The following is a 21,741-nucleotide window of genomic DNA, read 5'->3' on the forward strand; positions in this document are numbered from 1 at the left end:
GCGGGCCCGTTTTCGTGGAGCTGAGTAAACATTTGCAAGCAGCGGTGTTTAATCTTGTTTCCTCTTGGCGTGGCTGCCGAGGTGTGCGCTCCAGGATCGCCCGGACTCTGACCCGGGCTGCAAAAAATCCCGTGCTGCCGAGGCCTTGTGGGAGAGCGGGTTTTGCCGGCTGGCTTGGAGCTTGCAAGGCTGTGTGGTTTTTTTTTTTTTTAGCTTTTTCTTACAGCTCTAAAGGCCCTGTGCATATTTTGTTTTGTTTTTTAATGAAAGGTGGGAGTCCCTCGTGCTCCTCTGATGCTGAGAGCTGGAGCCTTAAGAAATAAGTAAGATGCAACTGTCTAAATTCACAAGTGAGCGTCCGAAACGAGTTTTCCGTGGTTTCAGGGAGCACCTCACGGGCACTCTTATGCCCAGGGTAGTTTCGTAGACTGAGTCGAGGGAGCAGCAGCTCTTGCCGCCAGCATCGACTCTGTGGTGCCGCGCAGGTTTGGCAGGACTTGCTGGGGGAGCAGCTGTTCCCCCCCCCCCCCCCCGCCATGTCTAATGGCCGCATCCTGCCGGTCCTGCCAGCTGCTGCAGCCAGATGTCACCTGGAAGGGGCGGCGGATGAGCGGAGGAGGTGCCGCGGGCCGGGCGCCCCTCAGGCTAGGGGTGTGACAAAATACTGAAGCAACAGGTTTGCAAGGAGTGACTTGCGTCCTCCGAGGTCTAAATTTTGTTGGCTCGCTTCAGGCGTGACTGTCAGGAGAGGAAAACGCTGCTTCGGGGAAGGGAGTGTCCTACCCCGCAAGTCTTGTTTTCTTCTATTTAGTAAATATAAAAAGCCTCCAGATTTTTCCTGTTGCTTCTGCTGGTGAGGTCAATGCTGCTGCGAGCAGCTGGGGTACAGCTGAAACGGCCTTGGCAGTGTCACCTGGGAGACAGCCGAGACCCCGCAAGCGCCGTCACCCCGAACGACGCTGGACCTGCCCGAGGATGCCCATGGCCACCGGGGCAGCCGGCTCCCGGCACGAGGGACGTGGCCAGGGTGGGCTTGCAGGCGCGCTCTGCAGCAGCTCCCAGGCCTGGCTGCCTCGCCGCCAGCTGGGAGTTTCCCACGCGCTGCTCCCGTGGGATGAGCCGGAGGCGGCGGAGAGGCCGGGTGGGTGGTGGCGACTGCCTCTGTCTCCGGTGGGTGACGGGTTTGTCGGGGAAGCAGCTGGCCCGGGTGCGCGCCGGGCGGCCAGCCTGCAGCGCGGAGGTCGCGACTGGCAAGGCCGGGGATTTTGCAAGCCAGGCTTCGGTTTCCTTGAGCGGGGCCTGGCACACACCGGGCCGATGGGAGGAAATGGCCGTTGTTTTCCCACGTAATTCCCCGCGCAGCCGCCTCCAGCCGGCAGAGTAGGAAATGCCGATCCCCTTCCTGCCTTGGCCGGGAGGCTTTTTCCGTGTCGCCCCACAGCCTGGCATCGCGGCCGGCAGCCGGCCGGCTCCCACCAGGAAAGGTCGGCCTCTGCAGCCGGTTTTTCCCCAACGTGCTTTGTTGGGGGCAAACCAAGGACATGATTTTCCTACCCCTTGATCTGCGAGGCAGCGTCTCTGTCGTCAGTGCTGTTTGAGCAACACAGCTGTTGTACCTAAGGGGAGGCAATAAAAGGTGGGAGCATGAAGGCCACAAGCTAAACATTCCTTTCATCCTTGGGACTGGAAATTAAATTTTTCCCTGGGATGGGAGGATTTGCAATAGTCCCTGAGAGACTTTGGAGCACGTGAACTCATGCTACAAAGCCACTTAGAGCTTGTCCATATAGAAAAGGTGATTTCAAGCAGCGAGGAATGGCTTTTCTGGAAGTAAGCTTCTAAGAGGGGGTTCTTTCAAAAATTAATCTGATTAAGTGTGTAAACTGAACATGAATTAGTGGTACTGCAGCACATCTCTGTTTGTTCAACAGTTGTCTTCTGGCTTAAAGTGTCCTCATGTTGATGTAGCTTATTTTTACACTGAACATCCACTTCATTTTGAAAGTGGAGTAAGAGGAGGCCATTCTGAATTCAGAAGGGTGCTGGCAGAGAAGTTCGTGCAGGTTGCTAATCCATTTTAGCCGGAGCTGCCGTTGCTGGATGGCCCTGTAAAGCCGTACCACGGCGAAGGATGGATGAGAGGGAGGCCGGTTTCAGTGCAGCTAAAGCAGTTCAGCTATCACAGTATCAATTTATAGTGGTAAAACATTGCTCTTGAATATTGAACGTTGCTCCCAGAGGTGTGGGAGCTTCTACCCCTCAACTGCGCACTGAAATAACCCCCGGCAGCCCCCTGCTTGCTGTCCCCGGGGCTGGCAGTGGGGATGAGGCAGCACCATTGCAAGTGCGCCTAGGTCTGCCATGGGGGTCTGCGAAGACGTCTCTGCGGGATCTCCTATCGGTCGCACTCCTCTGTGTTACTAGGAAAGAGCAGCTCAAGCTCTGCCCAGATAAGAGCATTTCCTTCATCGGACACTCTCACATAAACACGCGGTACCAGGAGCTGGGGCTTTAAAAAGGCCAGGGCACAACCCAGAGTCCGCGCTGGCAGTGCTGGCCAGGCCCTGGGTAAAGGCATTTGACAGTGAGAACGAGTTATCTTTTGATCTTGGGTTTGCTACATGAAAGCATTTGTTCTTTACAAATTCATCCCGCAGCTCAAGCAGAAAAAGCAGCACGGCATGAAGGAAATTGCCGTCAAATTTGGGTTGTCCAAATGGGCTTTATCTTATTACTTCTGTGATATTTGTCGGTAGGACTCTCAGGTTATATAACTTCTACCATGTTTTTAAGGTGAGATTTTTTTCCAACCTAATGTTCAGATGCCACCTTCAGCACCAATTTAAGCTATTATAAGCTCCATTATAGTCAGTGGACTTTATCCATGCCAGAGCCACTACAGATGTCCTAATGCTTTGAAAGCTTTACTTACAGTCTTGTATCTTATTGCACGGCAGAAAACCTCCCCGTTGGCTGAAAGCAGGGTGGCAATATCTCCTACCTGGGTGCTGTGCTGGAGCTCACGTTGCAGTTCTTCTTGGGGTCAAGGCACTGCTAGTGTGACTGCAGTCTCTTTCCTCTGTCTGGCGCTCTGTTTTCATGACACTTGAAGGAACGTAACCATCCTAGAGGACTCTGTCCCTCTGTCAAACCGAGTTGAGCTTGGCTGACTGGTTCAAAAGGTCTTGACGGGGGGTGGCAACATACCCGTATGCATGTGGAGTATGTATTTGAGATGCTTCACTTCCTTAGGAAGCCAGAGTTTAAACATAAAATACCCTACATTACTTCCCTTTCTCTAATTCTTGGTTAATACTTAAATGTTTCTGTAATACAGTGTGACATGATTAAAACTTTGCGCCTATCTGACCTAAGAGTGTAACATCTTTAGCCTAAAACTTCTGCCTCTGTCTTTGATTAAAACAATTATTCGTATACACATCTGAAAACATTTCCTACTTGCAGCCTCTGAATGGTGTTGTAACATATGTATTTAATGCTGATATAAAGTCACTGATACTTTTCCCCATGGTGTGATTTACAGGCTGAAGTAATGAGGTTTTTTTGCTAACATTCACTGTTTCTACCCTGGGAAAGGCTGTTTTTATGAGTGCTGCTATGTGCCTTGAATGAGATTGTAACAAAGGGAGATCAGCTAATTACTCCGGGGTCTGCCTTCCGTTAGTGCGTGGGAAAGCTGCACGGCTGATTTCCGTACGCATTGGCCAGAAAGCCGTGTCGGAGCGGTCCCACTACCCCACACCTGAACAGCCTGGGCTGCCCCACAGGTTTCTAATGACTCGCAACTCTTGGATGTGTTTGGATCTATTCTGCCCTTCTCTGAGGGACCCTTGATGCCACAAATAGCACTTGAGGGCCACGAGGCAACATGACTCGCATCTGTCTGTTTGGGAGCACTAACCAGCTGCCTAAGGAAATCTGGGGACATAAAAGCAATTTAAAGAAAAATCTGTAGGGGAATTTAGTCATATGCATTTCTAATGAGTGTTTATTCTGTAACTATAGCTCTCAAATGCCATGAAATGTTCAAAGGGCAGCGAAGGCGCCTGTCGTTGCTACAGGAGTGGGAGGAGGAACCGGTTGTGCTAATGAGAGCTGGGCAGTGTGGGCCCCTGCGTTAACAAGGGCTGCGTTTCAGCCTGTGCCGCTGGGTGTTAGCCCAGTATCGAAGCCTTTCCTCGTCTCTAGAGCTGGCTGCAACGTTTCAGAACACGCATTTCTGTGCCATCTTTTTGCCCCGGATATTTCAGCCATCTCAGTGAACGTTAGTCCTTTCTGCTGCCTGCTCGAGCAAGGCCCCGATGTCCTTTCTCCTTGCTTTGATCTAGCATATTCTCTGGGTGGAAATAAGCCCTGGACATTGTTATTGCTGCCCCAAGGCTGCAGTTCCCAGTGTGCTGAACTGGTGATAGGGTTTATAAGCAGTTTCACCATTTTCATTAGAGCCACCTGTGAAGAAATTTACATCGTGTCTTATTTAACTTGGATTTGGTCCCTTTCTTATTAAATTATAACCACTGGTTCTAAGCATCCCCTAATACTACTGGAAACCTCAGGTTTATAGCAGACCTACAACTCATCGGTCTGGCATTGAAGCGGTCTCTGGTCTTGTCAAGGTATTTAACTCTTGCCGCCTTTGGAAAGTCCTTCGTACTAACAAGGATTGTCTTCCCTCCTTTGCTGGAGGAATTTCTTGTCCAGAAAGTCTGATTTTGTTTGTCAGAGAGGACTGCGAGCCCCAGCTGATTAGCTGAATGGGCAGACACACTCCAGAGCATTTTCAGTAATGATAAATCCCTTCTTTTTGGGGTGCTCTTAACTCAGCAATGCCGAAGTTTCAGATGGTGTTGAGCAGAGCTCCTCTTTTGGCCCCTTATCTTCACTGTCCCATATAAGTCTGCCCTGCTTTCAGGAACTGCAAGGAATGCTTAAAATCTGTGGTGCGTACGGAAAGGTAGGGCCTGTGGCTTGCAGGAGGCTTGCAGACGCTCCCAGGCATGTGGCAGCTTGAGCTAACACCTCCGGCGGCGCTTCTGAGCTCTCACACGGCCAGCGTGTCAACTCTGAAGCTTCTTCAACACCAGCCTTGTGAGAGCCACCTTAGCGACCCAGCATGGGGCTGGGGACACCCGTGAGGTGTGATGGACACCCTTCTGCTACAGCGGTGTGGCTCTGGGTCGTGTGCTCCCTGGCTGACACCACGCACCAACGCAAGCGTTGCAAGGGCTGCACGCGCCGGGGCTGCCCCGTCACTCCCACCTGCATGCCCGAGCACCTCTGATTTTTGCCTTTGCTCCTCTGCATGCAGGAAATAAGGCACATAGGAAGCGCACACAACCGGAGCGCGGTGCCCTTCACTGCTGCCACGGCTTCCAGCTCTGCCCCCAAAGTCATCACTGCTCAGTACAACAACCCAGCAGGCCTCTACTCCTCAGAAAACATCCAGACCTTCAACAGTGCCGTGGAGTCAAAGTCATCGTCCGGGGCCCCGGAGCCTACCAAGCCGTAAGTATCTCCCTCGCCTCTGCCTCCCTGCCCTGCTCCCCAGGGGAAGGCGCCCGGAGGCTGAGCTCGCCACAAGGGTCCCGAATCTCTAACCTGGAAACGCTCTCTTTCAGGACAGGGGAAGGAGCGGCGGCGTGAGCGTGGATGTGGCTCCCAGGGCAGGGCCCAGAGGAGCGGGGGACATTTTCTGAGATGCAGAAGTGAAATTAATGCTGTTGTGTTTCTTTGTTTAGCAGAGGCCGACGCAGTTTCAGCGTGCGTTCAGCTTGACATACCAGCCCTCTGGTCTGCACAGGTGCCTGATAACTTGTTACGAGCACTTTGTAAAGTTAGCGTTTTGTTTTGGCTTCGCGGGCGATGCTGGGCAGGAAAGGGGCCGTCTCGTGCAGGAAGCATGTGCGTCCCCATTCCCGGTGGCCTGTGATGCTTACACAGGCTCTGTCTAAGTTTGGATCTTTCTGTTTTTATTAGTGAACCTTCTTTTTCACATGAGATTTAAAAAGTAGCTGAAACATTCATTCCTATGTGAGCAATTTTATATATGGAATTGAAATGGTCCCAACCTGCAAAGGGGCTTTTGGTTTTTGCAACAGCCTCTGAGCTTTGCCAGAGACATTACTTTTGGCCAAAAGTCCAAGGTTCCTTCTCTTTTTAGTTGAAGCTGTAAGTCAGGAGCCAGGAGCTTTCTGAAGTCTTTCTGGCTGTGGTGGTAAAGTTGCTTAGCTGCCCTAAGTCTCTGTATAACAGTACCAAAATGCTTAGAAGATTTTGGCCACTTTCGCAACAAAGGCTGCAAAATCCATGCTTTGATGGTACTTGGCTGAATTCCTGGGTTGTGAACGGGGAAGCAGAAGGAACTTAAGCCTCTGCTTTTGCAGCACCCAAATCGCTGAGATTGTAGTTTAACACAAGCCTGAAAACTTGCTCCTGATCGAAAAGGGCTTCTTGCACTTGAAGCCCAATCTGCAGCACAGACCCTTGTAGGCAGAGCTGTGATGCTGCAGCTGGGTGACAGACACGTTCCCCAAATTCACCGCTGATGGACCTCCAGGGGGTCACTCAGGGGCTGAGTTGGGGCAGAGCAGGGGCAAGGGAAATCTGGCTTTGTGCTAACCTGGTGGTTTTCAGTGGGAGCCTGGGGCCACCCTCTGCCGTGGAAAGCCCATCCTGGTCTCCCCGGTGCACGTGCAGGGATGTGTAGGTTTGCCTCTCAGGCAGCCTTCCCATTGCCTTTACACTCCTGCCCGTGTGTTTTGCTGAGGTATGTGTTTGTGGCAGAGCTTGCTCTGGCTTTGCCTGGCGTTTGCCGGCATCCCCGCCCAGCAGACACACGGCTGGTCTGCACCCAGCGGCCCGATCCTGGCATTGCACGAGCAGACCGGCCCCACGGTCCGTCCGCAGCGGGGGTGCAATCGGGGCTGAGCCATAGAGAGAAACACCAGCGACCATCTTCCTCGTGTTTGGCCTCGCAAGGCCGGCGGGAGGGCAGGGAGCGCCTGTCCCGCTGAGCACGACTGCTGGGTCCACAGGGCGACCCCAGCCCCGCGTTCCTGCTAAGGCCGCGGTGAAGGGTGAGGGGCTGAGCTCTGCAGCAGGACCGTGGGCATGTGCTGAGGTAGCTGATTCACAGCACATCCACTTTTTCATTGCTTTTGTGACCCTGGTGTGCGCTCATCTGTGGAGCGATGGTGTTTGGGTTTGGGCTGTGGACACCGCTGGAGAGTGAGGCTGGAGCCCCAGCATTAGCCAGAAGTGGTGGGTCCCTCCAGCAAAAGTTACAGTCACTGTTCTAGAAGTGCTTATATTGTCGCTCTCCATTAATTTCTTCCTTCTCTCCTTTCTTCCTCCTCTGCCTTTTTCTCTCAATTCCACCGTGCAAAAACCAAACGAACCCCCCCACAAACACAAACTGCCCTTGCAAACGCCGTGGCCCGTAGCTGCCTGGCGCCGCTGCAGGCGCCTGTCGCCTCGGTCTATAACCCGCTGCAGGCGCTCCCCGGCAGGCCCCCGCTGCAGCGGCGGCACAGCACCTCCTCCGTCCCCAGCGCTGTCCGCGTGGGGCCCGAAGAGCTCAAGCGCGCCGCCCAGGCCTGCCCCAGCAGCCCCGTGGAGCTGGCGGTGCCGGGACTCAGGGTGCTGCACGTGCAGTTCAATTCGCCCCTGCAGCTCTATTCGCAGAGAAACATCCTGGACTCGCTGCAAGGGCAGATCTCCTCCGTGAGCCCCGATTTCCCCAGGTAACCGGCCGCTGCCCCCACGGCTGCCTCGCCACGCTCGCTCATCCGCGCCCCGCGCCCCGGTGTCCGCGAGGGGCTCGTCCCTGTCCGCGGTTCACGGCGTTGGCCTGACGCAGGGCAGCGGGGAGGTTGCATTTCACATTTTCCGTGTCAGTGCATGACTCTTGTCACAGCCGCTTTCTCCACGTTGTGTCTCTCTGTGTCCAGCGCCACATGAAGCACCGAAACATCATTTCGGTCACTGTTGTCCGTTGCGTCCTCCATGCCCGCGCAGCAAAGGCATCGACCGCAGCTGGCTGTTGTCCTGGAGGAGCTGCTCGCAGCGAGCGGATGTGCTGGAGGGGGGAAAGGGCCTCGGTGTCCCCATGCGCTGTGGCAGCTGCTCCTTGTGCTGCCGCGGACCGGCTGCCCATGCCCCTCGGTGGCAGCCAGCAGGGGTTTGCAGCGAGGACGTCGGGGCTGGCGTCTCGTGGGAGCGCTGCCAGGCGCGGCTGTTTGGAAAGGCTGAGCCTTCGCAGGAGTTACCGTGCTCTGTGACCGTGCAGCCCCGTGCCGTGTGGCCTGGGGAGCCGGCCGCCGTGCGTCGGTGCACGTCCCTCCGTGGGAGCCTGCTGGGAAATGCTGGGAAGCGCAGGTTTACTACCACCCTGTCACTCAGCCTAATTACTCGCCGTAAGTCTCTGCTCCGGCTTGTGATGGCTGCTGCGTGCCCCAGGAGCAGCCTGGCTGGTGCTCCGTGCTGATCCAGGCAGTGATAACGCTCACAAAAGAAACCCGGGCGTCAGCTGTTGTTTTACAGCAGAAGCCGGTGCTTGAAGTACTAGGCTGTCCTGTAGCCTCGCTCAAAGATCCTTGTAAAAGTTCCAAAATGTGCTAACATAAAGTAGTAAAGTCACATTAGTAAGAAATAAGCTGTGGTTTCCTGAAGGTACTTTGCAAGACCATGTCTTTATGGTTTTTATTACCACCTGGCTATACTCTTACTAATTCTCAAGCTCAGTAAGGCAGTGTTACTTGGTGAGCATTGCAAGGTGCCCAAGGTAGGAGCAGTGAAATCCGCTGAGGCTGTTGGAAGTGCCGCCTGCAAAGTCTCTGTCTCGAGCAAGTCCTGCGCATGGAAAGGGCCGGCTCCGGGGCTGGTGTTGCTGCAGGGTCGGTCGCCGCAGAGCAGCAGCCGCCAGCATCAGCCACCGTGGGGGCACTGATCACCCGCGGGTGTAATTCACATGCCTGTGTCCTTCCTATTTGAGAGATTCACGTGGGTTTTTTTTGTGTATCCCTCTGCCCTGCCAGCTTTAGGTGTTTCACTCTTCTGGGTACAAATTCTAGAGCTGTGGTTCTTTTATAGTCTGTCTGAAGTGTCTTGTACATGCAAGTATGTCTATATGCTGCATAGCCGGAAGAGCTGATCTGTGTGTTCTGCACACTGGCACAATGCATGGTTGAAATGTGATGGCTTTGTTTGACACTCGTTCTCTTTAAGATGATTTAGTCCTTGCTTTTTGAATGCATGTTAGTAGTCTTAGTATGAAAACTGTAGTGACGGGCTTCTCAGCCTCATCTTTTCATGGGTGGATAGAGTGGTGGGAGGATATCAGTTTACATAAACAGAATGTAATGTGTAGCATGGCTTCATTTGAGATAATCTGGGACATTTTCTGTGGAATAGAAAAGACCTGATTTTATTTTTGGTGAGAGGCTTTACTAAATAAGATTCATGCTTCAAGAGTTCAACTGCTTGCAAGTCTAACGTGCTTTGCACTCCAGTGAAAATTACTAAAGATGGAAATATTTTATGAATTTTTTTATGGGAATAGCATTTTATAACATGTGCGATCACTTTACCTCTGATGCTTGCAGAGTTTATTTTGTAGAGTAACTCCCAGATGACTCGATTGCACATTGGCATGGAAAGTATGCAGTTGCCTTCTCAGGAAAAAGATTTCCCTCTACACTTTAGTCTGAACTTCAGGATGTTTATGTACATTGCAGGGTGCAGGAATGGTGAAACGTAGCAGACCATTTACATTGAGAAGGCTGCGTTATATAATTGAGCAGTCAGAGGAGTGTCAGTTGTCTCATTTTTCCAGAAGTGTTTTATTCCAGCCACAGAATACAAGGCCAGGAGGGACCTCCAGTGTCCTCTAGTCCATCTCCTGACCAGCATTTGAGCAGCTCGACACCATTCCCAGCAGATATTTGTCCAGTCTGGTCTTAAATCCTTCAATATGGAGGCGCCTCATCTATCCATGGCAATCTCCTGTGACACTTCAGTGTCCGTCTGCTGGAAAGCTTTTCCTAGGGGATATTCAAATGTCCTCCTGTAGTTAAAGCCTATGATTTATCCTGGACTCACTGGACATGGAGAAAATCCTAGCTAATGTCTTCAACCCCCCCCCCCCTTTTTATTTCTTAAGACCCTTCTGATGGCCTAATGACCACCAGTGTGGAGCCGCTCCTTACTGTGAGAAGCTGCACATGCAGCACCTCAACCTTTCGGCTGAGGGTGCAAGTCTCTTGGGACGTACGAGTGGCAGCAGCAGCGCCTCAGGAGGCAGCCGAGATGGGGGCTTCGTCTTAGCAGGCAAAAATCCAGCTCTGCCATTGACCAGCTCATTAACCTTAGTTAAGTGCTGTGAAAGGGCTGTGGCTCAGGGTCCGCATCTAAATGGAAGAAATAACACCCACTTGAAAACCAAAAGAAACTGCCTGTCAAAGGATCTTTTAGCTAGAGCCTACAGCTGCTACTGTGTGGAGGTGGTCTCTAGGACCAATTCATAGGACACTTGTAAAGATTTTTTTTGAGGGGGGGGGGAGGGACATAAAGTTTACTTAGTTTAAGATTCATGGTAGTCTAAGGCAGCAGGCTGAGGAAGGGTGGGCATGCAAGGAACATGCGTATGTGGCACAGTACCATGTGGGACTCCCATCCCTGCACAGCAGTTCTTTATTTTTCTGTTAACAGAGCAGTTATTTCCTGGACAGAAAGTTTTAATTTCTGGAGTGTGTGATAACTGCAAAGCAGGGAGAACATGTGGAGACCGGCTGGAGTTGGGCGGTGGGGACCATTGACAGTGGCATGCGCGGCGAGCCCAGCGTGCGCATCCCCCCAGGACCACAGCTGCCTTGCGCGAGCTCATCCAGCACCTCCGTGTTTCATGGCGTCCTGTTGTGCCTGTTTTGCACGTTCATATGATGCACTGTGATGATTTTGCTAGCGGGACTGACTTTAACTGTTTGCCACTTAACAAGCGTGCGCTCTTCTTCCTCAGCTTAGATCAGCACATCCAGCCCCCGAGCGGTATCGTCATAGACAGAGAGTCTGAGGTTTACAAGATGCTCCAGGAGAACCAAGAGTCAAATGAGCCACCCAGGCAATCTGCTTCCTTCCTGGTGCTGCAAGAGATTTTGGAGTCGGAAGAGAAAGGTAAGCAGTCGGTGTGTGCCGTGTCCGAGCGTGCCTGCCCTTCTGCCGTTCCCTGCTCTGTAACGCACACCGTGTTTCAGAGCAACATCTAAAACTTTATTCTCCTTTCTTAGCTGCTGCTTGTTCAAAGTGGCAAGTGTAGAGGGTTTCTACAAAGACCTACAGACTCTTTTCACAAGCTTCACCCCTAATTTTCCTCTCCTTGTTTAGTTTCAATGTCCATGAGTGCATTTCTCATTTATTGAGTGAATGCTTAAGAAATAAACCTCTACAGCGTTTTGTGGTTAAGAAAGAAGGAGTTAAAAAGAGTTGCACAAACCTTTCTATCCTTTCTAAAGCTTTGCTCCTTTCAATTAATATTCACTGATAAAGACCATTTTAGATTCAAGTCTTTGGGAGGTAAGGCAAGATAGCGCGCTTCTGCTGAATCCTAAAGCTCCTGATTTTCATCCTGCTACGCAAGGAAAAAGGATTAATTTCTATAGCTGAATGTAAAAATATGGATCTGGGTTATGGCAAGCAGTTGAAGGTTTTTAACATCTGAAATTTCACTCTGCTTGGCATTTTTGATCTGATATTTGGACTTCTGCAGTTCAAGACTATAGACTTTATAGTCAAATTCCCGTTAACTTAGGTGGGGACCAAATCATATTCCATTCTCTCTTTAAATAAAATGAAATAAACAAATAAATAGGAAAGGAATTCCAAGAATGACTTCTTTTTTTCCCCAGACCAGTTGAGACTTTGTCTTTTTTGTTGTTAGCTTGGCAGTGGGGCATTTAATTTCATCCAACAAAAGCCTGGTGCTAGGATATTCACCAGAAAGGAAAACAGATCAGCCAAGGGCTGTTGTTGAAGTGATCTGCGAGGAAGCAGGAAAATGAAAAAATTAAGGAAACAACAGGAAAGAAAGAAACCAGGATCTTGCAGTCTTAATCTGCTGTTAAAATACCTATCTGAAAGCATCTTTTAAATGCTGTGTGTTTGCTTCTTGCCCCTCGGGGCTCTGCTCCTGCGTGGAAGGGGAGGGAGCAACCGGGACATCTCACATCTCATGCACCGCAGCACCCTCGGGAAGTCTCCCCCCCGCTTAGCAGCTCTGAAGAAGATAAGAAGCAAAAACCTCTATGTTTTATCTTTCTTTTGAAGATTTGCAGCATTACTGGGATTCTCTGGCACGAGCTTTGCCTGCCTGGTCACAGGCCAAAGTAGGCTCTGGCACGGTTCCCCCGGGAGCTGATAACCATCGATGCGGAGCAGGGCCGGCGGGTTACGCAGCCCCCCAGGAATGTCTCTCGCTGAACAGGCGCTTCCCCCGCAGCGCGGCACGGCGCGGCACGGTGGCTCCGGCCTCCCTGCTCAAACGCCCGACGCTGCTGAGTCAGATCATGTTCGTGGCGATAAACGGCACTTCTGTCGGCCTGCTCCTGCAGCCTTCACCAAGGCAGAGCCACGTCCGCAGGCTGGGCATGTCACCCACCGTGGTGAGACCAGGGCGCTCTGGCCTCTCTCCGCGCTGCAGCACAGCGTCGGGACGGGCAGCTCCTCTGCTCTCCTCCTCTGTTTGTCTCCCAGTGGCACTGTCCCAGGCTGTGACATGTCTCCGGCATTGCTGGTCGCCAGGTTGTGCCTCAGCGGGATTTCTCCTCCCTTTCGCCAGAAACACTGGATGCCATTTGCTTCTGGCTTGACACCAGTCAGAAGGGTTTTATCAGCCTGTCTGAGGTGGCCTGGGTCGGCCCATCAACCCCAGCCCTGCAGTTTCTCTCATGAGCCCCTCTTCCACATTGCAGCCTCTCCACAGCAAGCCCAGTCTGAGTTTCTGCCTGTCCCTCCTTGCCCCTGCCTGCTTGTTCCTCTCCCTCCCTCCCTGCATTTCCACTTGGGATGATCTCTCACTTTTGATCCCTGTGGAGCACTGCACTGGTCTGGGTCACAGCCCCACTGCAAGGAGGGTGGCTCTGCAGGGACATGCAGCATGGGAGCCTTTCCCGTGAGCTCCACTTCTGGTGAGCACGCCTGGGCGGCTCTGCAGCCCTCCTGCCACTGTTGCCTGCTATTGAATCTCTTGCAAAAGTCATACAGATAACACTAGCCCTATCGGCGGCATCATTTTGTAAGATGCTCCCTTTTCACAGCAGGTATTTAAAGGCTTGACTGGGATCCTGCACCTAGGATCCACTGCAGCTGTAGGCATGCACGTCAGCAGGTGCCTCTGGCAAAGGACCTGCAGATCATCCCTGCCCCAGAGAGGCTGCACTAGATGAAGTGCCATCGCTAGAGCATGCCCCACAACCGTGGGACCGGGCGACGAGATCACCAGTGCCCCCAGGGCCCTGCAAACACAAGGAGTTTGTTAACCAAATCTTCCAGGAGTCTCGGGGGAGCCAGCCCTGCTTTACACCAGACAGCTGGGCAGAAAAAGACTTTGACAGTCCTCTCCAGTCTGCTGGGTCTCTCGCCTCCTGCTTCTGAGACAAATCTGGCAATTGGCCTGGCTCCGACTGTGTGGTCGGGACATGCGAGGCAGACTCCAGTGCTGCTGAGGACAGGGCCGAAGCTTGCTTTGCTTTGTGCTTCTGCTCATCAGAGACAAGTTAGCCAAAGTCTGGTGACCTTTTCAGATGAGAAGGGACAATATCTTGTCCAACTGCCTGCAGTCTCAGGCCCTTGGGTTTCCAGGGACATGTTCAGCTGTGTCCCTCCTTCCTCCCCTAAATCCCAGCCTCCTTTCTGTGCATGAATCCCTGCCTCCGAGCCGGGGTTAGAGGGAGTCCTACCTCCCTAGCTGAGCATCTGCTTTGGGGGGAGAACCTGGGGCGATGCATCCCACATGCTCTGAAGTGCTCTCCTCCACCCCTAGGAGATCCCAACAAACCGTCTGGGTTCAGGAGCGTGAAAGCGCCCACCACGAAGGTGGCTGCATCGATCGGGAATGCCCAGAAGCTGCCCATGTGCGAGAAGTGCGGGTCCGGCATCGTGTAAGTAACCCTGCCCCAGGCCAGGGCTGTGGCCGAGCACCATGTGCCTGCGCGGGGGCTGCCTGCCAGGCAGGGGCTGCAGCCTGCTCAGCTCGCCCAGGCGCGTCCGATGCATCCGGGAGCAGCTCAGGGCATGGTCATCCCTCGCATAGCCAGTCTTGCAAGTGCTTACTCTGCGAGTCACTGCAGTGCCGCAGGAGCTGGGTTCCCCTTTGCAGATCGTGTCGATGGAAAACAGGCAAACCCTGATGAGACACGCCGAGACAGTTGTGACTGCAGAGTTTCACGTGCTACCTGAAATCTGTTTACAGCATCCAGAAACAAAAATGGCCTTGCCACTTGGTGCCTGGGTATTTGGCTGCTTTCATGCCTTAGTCCTTCCAGCCATGGAGGCTTGCCCGGGCAGACAGTGGCAGTACGGGCTGGGAGAGCTGCGCTCTGTCCCCGCTCTGCTGCAGGACCGCACGTCTCTGTCGTGTCCATGCAGAGTCTGCCCGTGGTCAAGTCCAGCTTCTAGCACAGCAGGGGCTTGTGTTTGATACAGAGCTGCTGTGCTGTAAGCATAAGCATGAGGGACCTGACCCATGGTTTTGAATCTCCTGGTTTCTCAACCACAAATTCTTCTACCCTCGTTTTCTCCTTCGCATTCCTTTCCCTGCAGCCCCCTCAGCTTAGCAGTGGCGCTCCAGCGGGCGAGTGCTGGGACCCCGCCTGCCTCTTCCCAGGGGAATTCAGATTTCTGCCATGCTGGCGCCCCACAGGCAGCTGTTAGACTGTTGCACCACTTTGCTGAGACCCACTACGCTGTAACTGTGTGGCCTTGGCATGTCTCGATTGCCAGGGGATGGTGGAGTCATTATGGAGGCAATACTCAGCTATGAATTAGGAATAAAGACAAATGCTATGATTACTCTGCCAGCTGGGTAGATCTGGAGAGAAAGAGCAAGACTATGAATAGCACCAAAAACTAATGAATTAAAGAAAATACAGATGGCTGCTGGAACAAAATTATACTCCTGGCAGGTTGTGGTGGTTGTGGTGGTAGTAGTTAACAAGTTACTATGTAGTTTTCCTCATCATCTTCTGATTAAAGTTGTTAAGTTTTCCGATAGGAGCTGGAACAGTTCACTGCAGCTGCAGCGCCTGAATAGCAGCATCTGAAAATACGGTGGGATCTGGTGTCTGTGCTTCTGCAAATAGCTGGTGCTTAAGTTGCTAGAAAGAGGGCAGTAACTGGTTCTGCAGCCTTTACCCCCCTCCGTAGCTGGTGGCACTCATTTCTGCTCTGTTTGGGAAGCCAGTTGTTCTGGATGTGGATTTTGCTCTCCCAGATGGTCAAGCTGACTGCCACCACTTGGTGCTGACCCCTGTGAAGGCTGTAGCGCTGTCTCCAGCTGTTGGCCACAGCAGCCTTGAGAATGATTTTTGCCACCACAGGAGACAGGCCTGTAGAAATTAAGACGACCGTTGCTAGAAAGCACTTCCCAGAGGCAGGCTCCCATGCGGCCGGGCAGTAGCATCTGCCTGACCGGAGCTCGGGGCTATACTTTGACTTGTTGGGGAAGACCCTTTCCAGGTGAGCGGGGCCGTGGGTTGGCGGGGGGCGGCGTGGGGCCGGGGGCGGAGGTGGTGGCGGTGGGAGCCCGGGGGTGGGAGCTGAGCGGTGCCGGTGCCTCCCCAGGGGGCCCTTCGTGAAGCTGCGCGACAAGCAGCGCCACCCCGAGTGCTACGTGTGCAGCGACTGCGGCACCAACCTCAAGCACAAAGGACACTTCTTCGTGGAAGACCAAATCTACTGCGAGAAGCACGCGCGGGAGCGGGTGATCCCCCCGGAGGGCTACGAGGTGGTCACCGTCTTCCCCAAGTAACCCCTGGTGCAGGCCGTTTCACTGCTGCTGCTCTTCCTTGGAAAGCATCGTCCCTGCCCCCCCCCCCCCCCCCCCCGGCGCCAAATCCTGTTTGCACGGAGGAATGCTAGGCACGGCTTCGCATCTCCTTGCCGTATTAATCCTCCATCTGTTCACATGCGGTGTCACTAATTCTTCAACATTCTTTCATCTTCTCACTTTTTTTTTTTAAATACACAGATTTATTTTGTTTTCCTTCCTTGCGCTGTCAGTCACACAGGAAAATCAGAGGCCAAAGCCAGGTTACAGCTGTTCTGCGTCTCAGTTATTTGCCTTCTGTTTGCATTCAATAAACAGGGTGAATCCAAACGAGCCGTTTCCGCTTTTCTCTGCGTGCGGTGGGCTGGGGGCAGGCAGAGGTGCTCACCGCACGGCTGCGTTCGCCCTGCAGGAGGAGTGACCGTGGGCCAAAACGGTCCAGCTGGTTGCCCCAGCTGCTGCCAGCAGCTGCCTGCGGGCAGGGCCAGGTGGGCACAGCCGACGCTTGCTGTGCCCCACGGCTGTGCCCCATGGCACCCCAGCTCCGGCATCTCCGGCCGTGCAGCTGAGTGACACCGCTGCCGGCCCCGCGCTGGGGTGCAGCAGCTCCCTGCCTCCTCCAGGATGCAGAAATAAATGGTTTCTGAGCTGTATTGTCATCTTTGCTTTGAAACAAACCAACACACTAATGAAGTGCTGGGACTTGGGGGGGGGGCGTGTCACCCCAGAGTCTGTGGGTCCCTGTCAGCAATAGCCATGGAAAAGGTCATTTTCCTGCCCCCACCAAAATCTGCCTCTCTCTTCAGCAATGCAGCACCCTGTGTTTCCAGCCCCCTGGTGCGCATCACACGGCCGCACAGCTGCCTTTCCAAAGAAATTCCCATTGCGGTGAAGCTGAAGTATCACCAAGACTACAAGCCTCCAACTGTGCAGGTTTTTTGGAGGGCTGGGAAGGGGGTATAATTCACAAACCTGACTAAATTTAGCTCATCTCCTCTGTCTCCTTCTATGGGCAGCAGTGAGCGGCGGGCAGACGAGCTCCACCAGCGCCCGCTCCCAGCTCACCCCTGGGGAGCTGCCGGCTTGTAGGGACCCTGGGGCCCGCAGGGGCTTGTGGCGAGGGGGAATGCCCTGCTTGTGCCCAGCACACGGGGGCACAGCACAAACACAATGGTAGAAACTCAGGCCAGCAGCTTTATTGGGTTTTTTTGCTGTTTTCTTTTTTCTTTTTTTGGCCTGCTTGGGTGGCATCTCCCCTCATTGCTGGTTTTTTTTTTTGCGGGGGGGTAATACTCTCCCCTCTGCAGGACATTTTCCCTGGGATTGGGGTGTGTGTGTGTGGGGGGGGGGTGGTGAAAGCTCCTGTTGCAGCAGTGGCCTGCACAGGCATGGCTGGCCTGGAGTCCCGCCGGGCAGCGCTGCATCTGACCAGCTCAGCTTCCCTTCCCAAAGGCATTTGCCAGGAAAGCCTGGGGCACCGGCCACGTTTCCTACAAACGATTCATCACATGTTTGGAAAAGGCCCAGCCATTCTGCCCAGGTCCTGCAGGCATGTTGAGCCCACGGCTATAGCTAATGAGTCTAATCAGGGAGCCAGGCAGGGCTCGGTGACAGCATCAGATGACAACCAATATTCCCACAAGCCTGTTATTCAGGGGTTATAAAACCAAGCTGAGCTCACAAACCTTGCTCCCTTCTGTGCATGAAAATAGGTTGCTTTACAAGAATGTGTGGGTGTACAGTAAGTTTCTGTCACTGTAGGGCTACCTGTGCCCCAGACTGTTTGTGAGAGACTTTGGCTGTGTTGGGGCCCTGCCAGCATGTGATGGTGCTGGGGCTCATGAGCTCCTGCAGCCCCAGGCCCCATCCCGGTGAGCAGGCGTGGCGGGCTCCTCATTGCCCACGGTAGCGGGGGCGCAGGGCACCCGGCTGCCGGCCACCCCAGCCGTGTGTTTGCTTTGCAGAAGAACCCGCCGGCTGCCGGGGCCGCCTGTTCACTGCACACCAGCGCCAGCGCTTGGCCCAGCCCTCCCGGGTGTGCAAAGTCACTAAATCTTTTCACACTGTACAGACATGTGTCAGCGAAAAGTGGCTCGTTATAGACAACCTCGTTAGCTGCTTCCACATCAGGCTGGAAGAGCCCGACCCACGCGTGGCATTTCCCCTGCCCTCCTGGGGCGGACGAGCCCCACGCTGTCTGCTCCTGCGCCGTGTCGTCCGGCCCCGCTCCCGCGGCGGAGGCTGGCAGCTCTGCTGGGAAAACACTGATCGTGCCGGGCCTGACGCACGCGTTGGGGACTACAAACGGCTTGCGGCCTGGCCCTGGAAGGGGAGGTTTCCAGTGCAGATAGCAGTGTTGGTGCAATTTATTGCTATGGGAACAGGCTAGCCAAGGCAATCCACGTCCATTACTCAGGCAGGACTTTGCTCAATCTCTGCTGTAGCTTGATGGGAAAAAAAAGGATGGATTGGGTTTTTATGATGCAGGACAAAATATATGGCAGTTGTGTTCACTGTAGTCTGACTTCCCAAATTCCTCCCGAGTTTAGCAGTTGGCCTCCGGAGCTTGTCAACAACATCAGCAAAGGGAAAGTGGGGTCAGGCCTCCAACCACGCCGAGCCACCTACTCAAGAAGTTAAAAATAATGCAAGAAATATGTAAAAGGTTACTGTCTGAGCAGTGTCTGGCGGTTTGCAACTGAGCTAGCATCCTCCCCAAAAGGGACGGTCTCGTGTAGGTGTGCAGCGTAGCACAAAGCACAATCTGTCATTTTTAAACACAAATTATTTGGTTTGGAGTTCTGGCTTCGCTCCTTGCTGCTGCAACAGCTGCCATTTCTCGTTACGCCGCATTGCGCGCTGCTGCTCCCTGTCGGCTCGCAGGAGCCGGCCCCGAGGGGCGAGCGAGGTGCCAGGCTGGGTGCCGCGGCCACAGCGTGGAAACCTGCGCCCGGCTCCCCAGGCCGAGCACGGCCACAGCGGGCTGGGACGGGCCAGGGCAGCACAGTCCCCCTCTGAACGCAGGGCATAGGATTTTCTAATCTGTTTATACAGTTAAAAATGCCAAATTGCTGCCTTTGACCCTATAGTGCTGCCCCCCCCCCCCCCGAGACCCCCTGCACCAAGGAGATAAAGTAGCTACAAAAGGGTTTAAAAGAACCTAACGGTGTAGTTGAGAAAAATCATCTGCTTGCCCCTACCCCCACCCCATGCAAAGCAACAGCACTCTGCAGCATGGCTTTTTTTTTTTTTTTACATAAGCCAGTTGCTCTAACTTGTGCATGCAAGTTTAATTTGCTAATGGTACCCCTGTGAGCGCAGAGGGTTGTCAAGGTGTGGTCTTGGTGGCTGATACATCATCTTTGCTAGGCAGGTGAGTAAAGATACCTGGATGACTAAGTGCATAATCAAGTGCTGGTGAAATGCCATTAAATAGATTCTAACTTTTGAGATAAATTTAATTATTTTGTGTCATCACCTGGAAAAACCATCTCTTCCTTGCAAATAATGAGCTACTCCCCAGCTTCAAAAAACAAAACAAAACAAAACACAAAACAGAAAGGCTGCAAAAGTGGACCCACAAATACGGACACAGAAGCAAGCTGATGCCTCATCTTTCTGTACATGCATTTGGTGTCAACAACTCAAACATTTCTTTTTCCCTTGGCTGAGAAGTGGGATGATAGTTGCACATAGTTGGGTAAAACATGTGAGAGAAGAGCACTGCTTCCAAGTCACCAGGACATAGTTATGCTTCAAAAATTTGGCTTGTAACAGCTGATAGAAATACTTTTCCCTCTGATGGGCAAGCAGGGGGACACTATTTCACTCAAAACAATTATAAATGTTAGGTCAAGCCCTTGTTTCCCCCCAAAGCCCTACCCTTGCTTTCTCACATTATCCTTACCCCATTTAATTGGGGCTCTTCCCCACCTAGGAAAAGGGAAGACGGCTTTCTGAAACACCAGCTGCCTCAAACGGCATGCCCAGGCTTTGCCCACAGGCACTAACTGTGCAAGTACCAGACTGCTCCCAACTGTCATAAGGGCATCCTTCTGAGTTAAGGTGGATAGCAAGTGCAAACACCACTCCTGACTGCAGGTACAAAAAAGGGTCATACTAAGAAGACACCATGCTTGCTTTGCCCAAATACATTCTCAGTACTTAGTCAAAAAAAGGAGAGGGAGAGAGTCAAGCTCCTCTATGGCAGCAAACAAGCGGGGAGCTTGTATTGCTCTTACCTTCTAAGGCTGAGCTACAGCAGCAGCCGCAGCTCTGCAGAATAAATCACTAACATCAGGCTCCACATTTCTAGACAGTGACTGTATTTCACTAATGCTGGTGAAAGCTTATACAGTTTTAGACAGACAATTACTAAATCCTAGCTGTGTTGGTCTATGACTGAGAAAAGATGGGGTAGCAACACTTGCACAGTTTTATTTTCCACCATGCTGCCCTGAAGTGACATTCATATAGTTGTGCAGGTTGAGCAGAAGTAAGTCTCAGAAAATCAGGTAAGACTGCTTGGAAGTAGTTGTGTCAGCTATTATACTGATACACAGTTCTATTACAATGATTCCATTTAGATACTATTGTAGAACTATCATTTATTCTTAAATCTTGTAGAGGATCTTGGTTAGCATACAGCAAAATGGATAAATGAGACAAACACAGTGGTTTAGCAGATAACTAATAAGTAGAAACAGCAAGTTGGACTTTGCATTAGTCAGGTTAATATGTAACTGAAGAACAGAAAACTTAAACTTACATCTTTGGAAAATAGAAACAAGACAGGGCTTTCAACAGGCAAAGGTCAAAGCCAGCCTATTCATTACCTTAACCGATATATTTGTTCCCTCACAACAACGAGGATAAACAAATATGTTACTAACATAAAATAATCTTCTCTAAATCAGGCTAACATAGATTACACTCTGTGGAGAGTAAGAATTTTATACTTGTGAGAAAAAGTCCAGAGACAGCACTCCTGTTGCACTCAACCTGTGTTTACATGGCGGTCCTTTTCCACAAAGTAACTTAGGAACTAATTTCTGAAGGTTTGATGAATTAGGTAGGTTTTTATTCCATGTTATCTACAGGTTGGCGTGACTAGCACAGCCACACGTGTGACAGCACCAGTTGGGGCCTCTGATTAAACCTCTGATTTAACCTTCATGACATTTCACAAACCAAAATCCAGAGCACAGAAGCTAACTGATGCCTCAGCTGGCCATTACAGGCTGCAATTCAGTTATATCCCTCACCTGCCTTATTTCCTCCAAGGAACTGGATATAGTGAAGACTTCTTCCCCTCCATCTCCATGTTGCTCATGGTATAAAACCAGGCTTCCTGCCAATTCGGCTTTTGCATCCTTATACATCTCTTCTGCCCCATTGGGGTCTCAAATCCTCCACTCAGATGTGTGTCTTCCTCACAGACCCTCTCCATTTGCCATCTCCCAGTACCCTTAACTCCCTCCACATGCTTTAAATGGAGATCACCAGTTATCTGCAAACTTTCCTAGTGCAGATATTAGCTCATCTCCTCTCCCCAGCTGCCTGTTTTGTCAAATGTGTTCAACATGGGCTAACATGTTAAATAAGTAAAGGAAGGGTGTCTAATGGACACAATATAAACTTATTTAGGAAGCTATGCTAGAAAAAAAACCAACCAACCCGCACCC

General features: G+C 52.2%; 1 protein-coding gene across 3 annotated transcripts in view; it reads left to right on the forward strand.

Moving 5' to 3' along the window:
- Positions 1 to 16,387, forward strand: part of PDLIM1 (PDZ and LIM domain 1) — a 43,222-nt gene extending 26,835 nt beyond the window's left edge. The window contains exons 4-8 of one of the 3 annotated variants that reach the window (XM_026094930.2): positions 5,760 to 5,821; positions 7,464 to 7,763; positions 11,036 to 11,190; positions 14,054 to 14,171; positions 15,853 to 16,387. In XM_026094930.2, the coding sequence (XP_025950715.1) occupies positions 5,760 to 5,821; positions 7,464 to 7,763; positions 11,036 to 11,190; positions 14,054 to 14,171; positions 15,853 to 16,039 (822 nt within the window). In that variant the 3' untranslated portion in view covers positions 16,040 to 16,387. Of the gene's footprint in view, positions 1 to 5,329; positions 5,527 to 5,759; positions 5,822 to 7,463; positions 7,764 to 11,035; positions 11,191 to 14,053; positions 14,172 to 15,852 lie in introns of all 3 variants that reach the window. The other 2 variants (XM_064513934.1, XM_026094929.2) reach the window with 2 other exon arrangements.
- Positions 16,388 to 21,741: the final 5,354 nt, after the last annotated feature.

Source organism: Dromaius novaehollandiae, chromosome 6, assembly GCF_036370855.1.
Source record: "Dromaius novaehollandiae isolate bDroNov1 chromosome 6, bDroNov1.hap1, whole genome shotgun sequence".
Taxonomy (NCBI): domain Eukaryota; kingdom Metazoa; phylum Chordata; class Aves; order Casuariiformes; family Dromaiidae; genus Dromaius; species Dromaius novaehollandiae.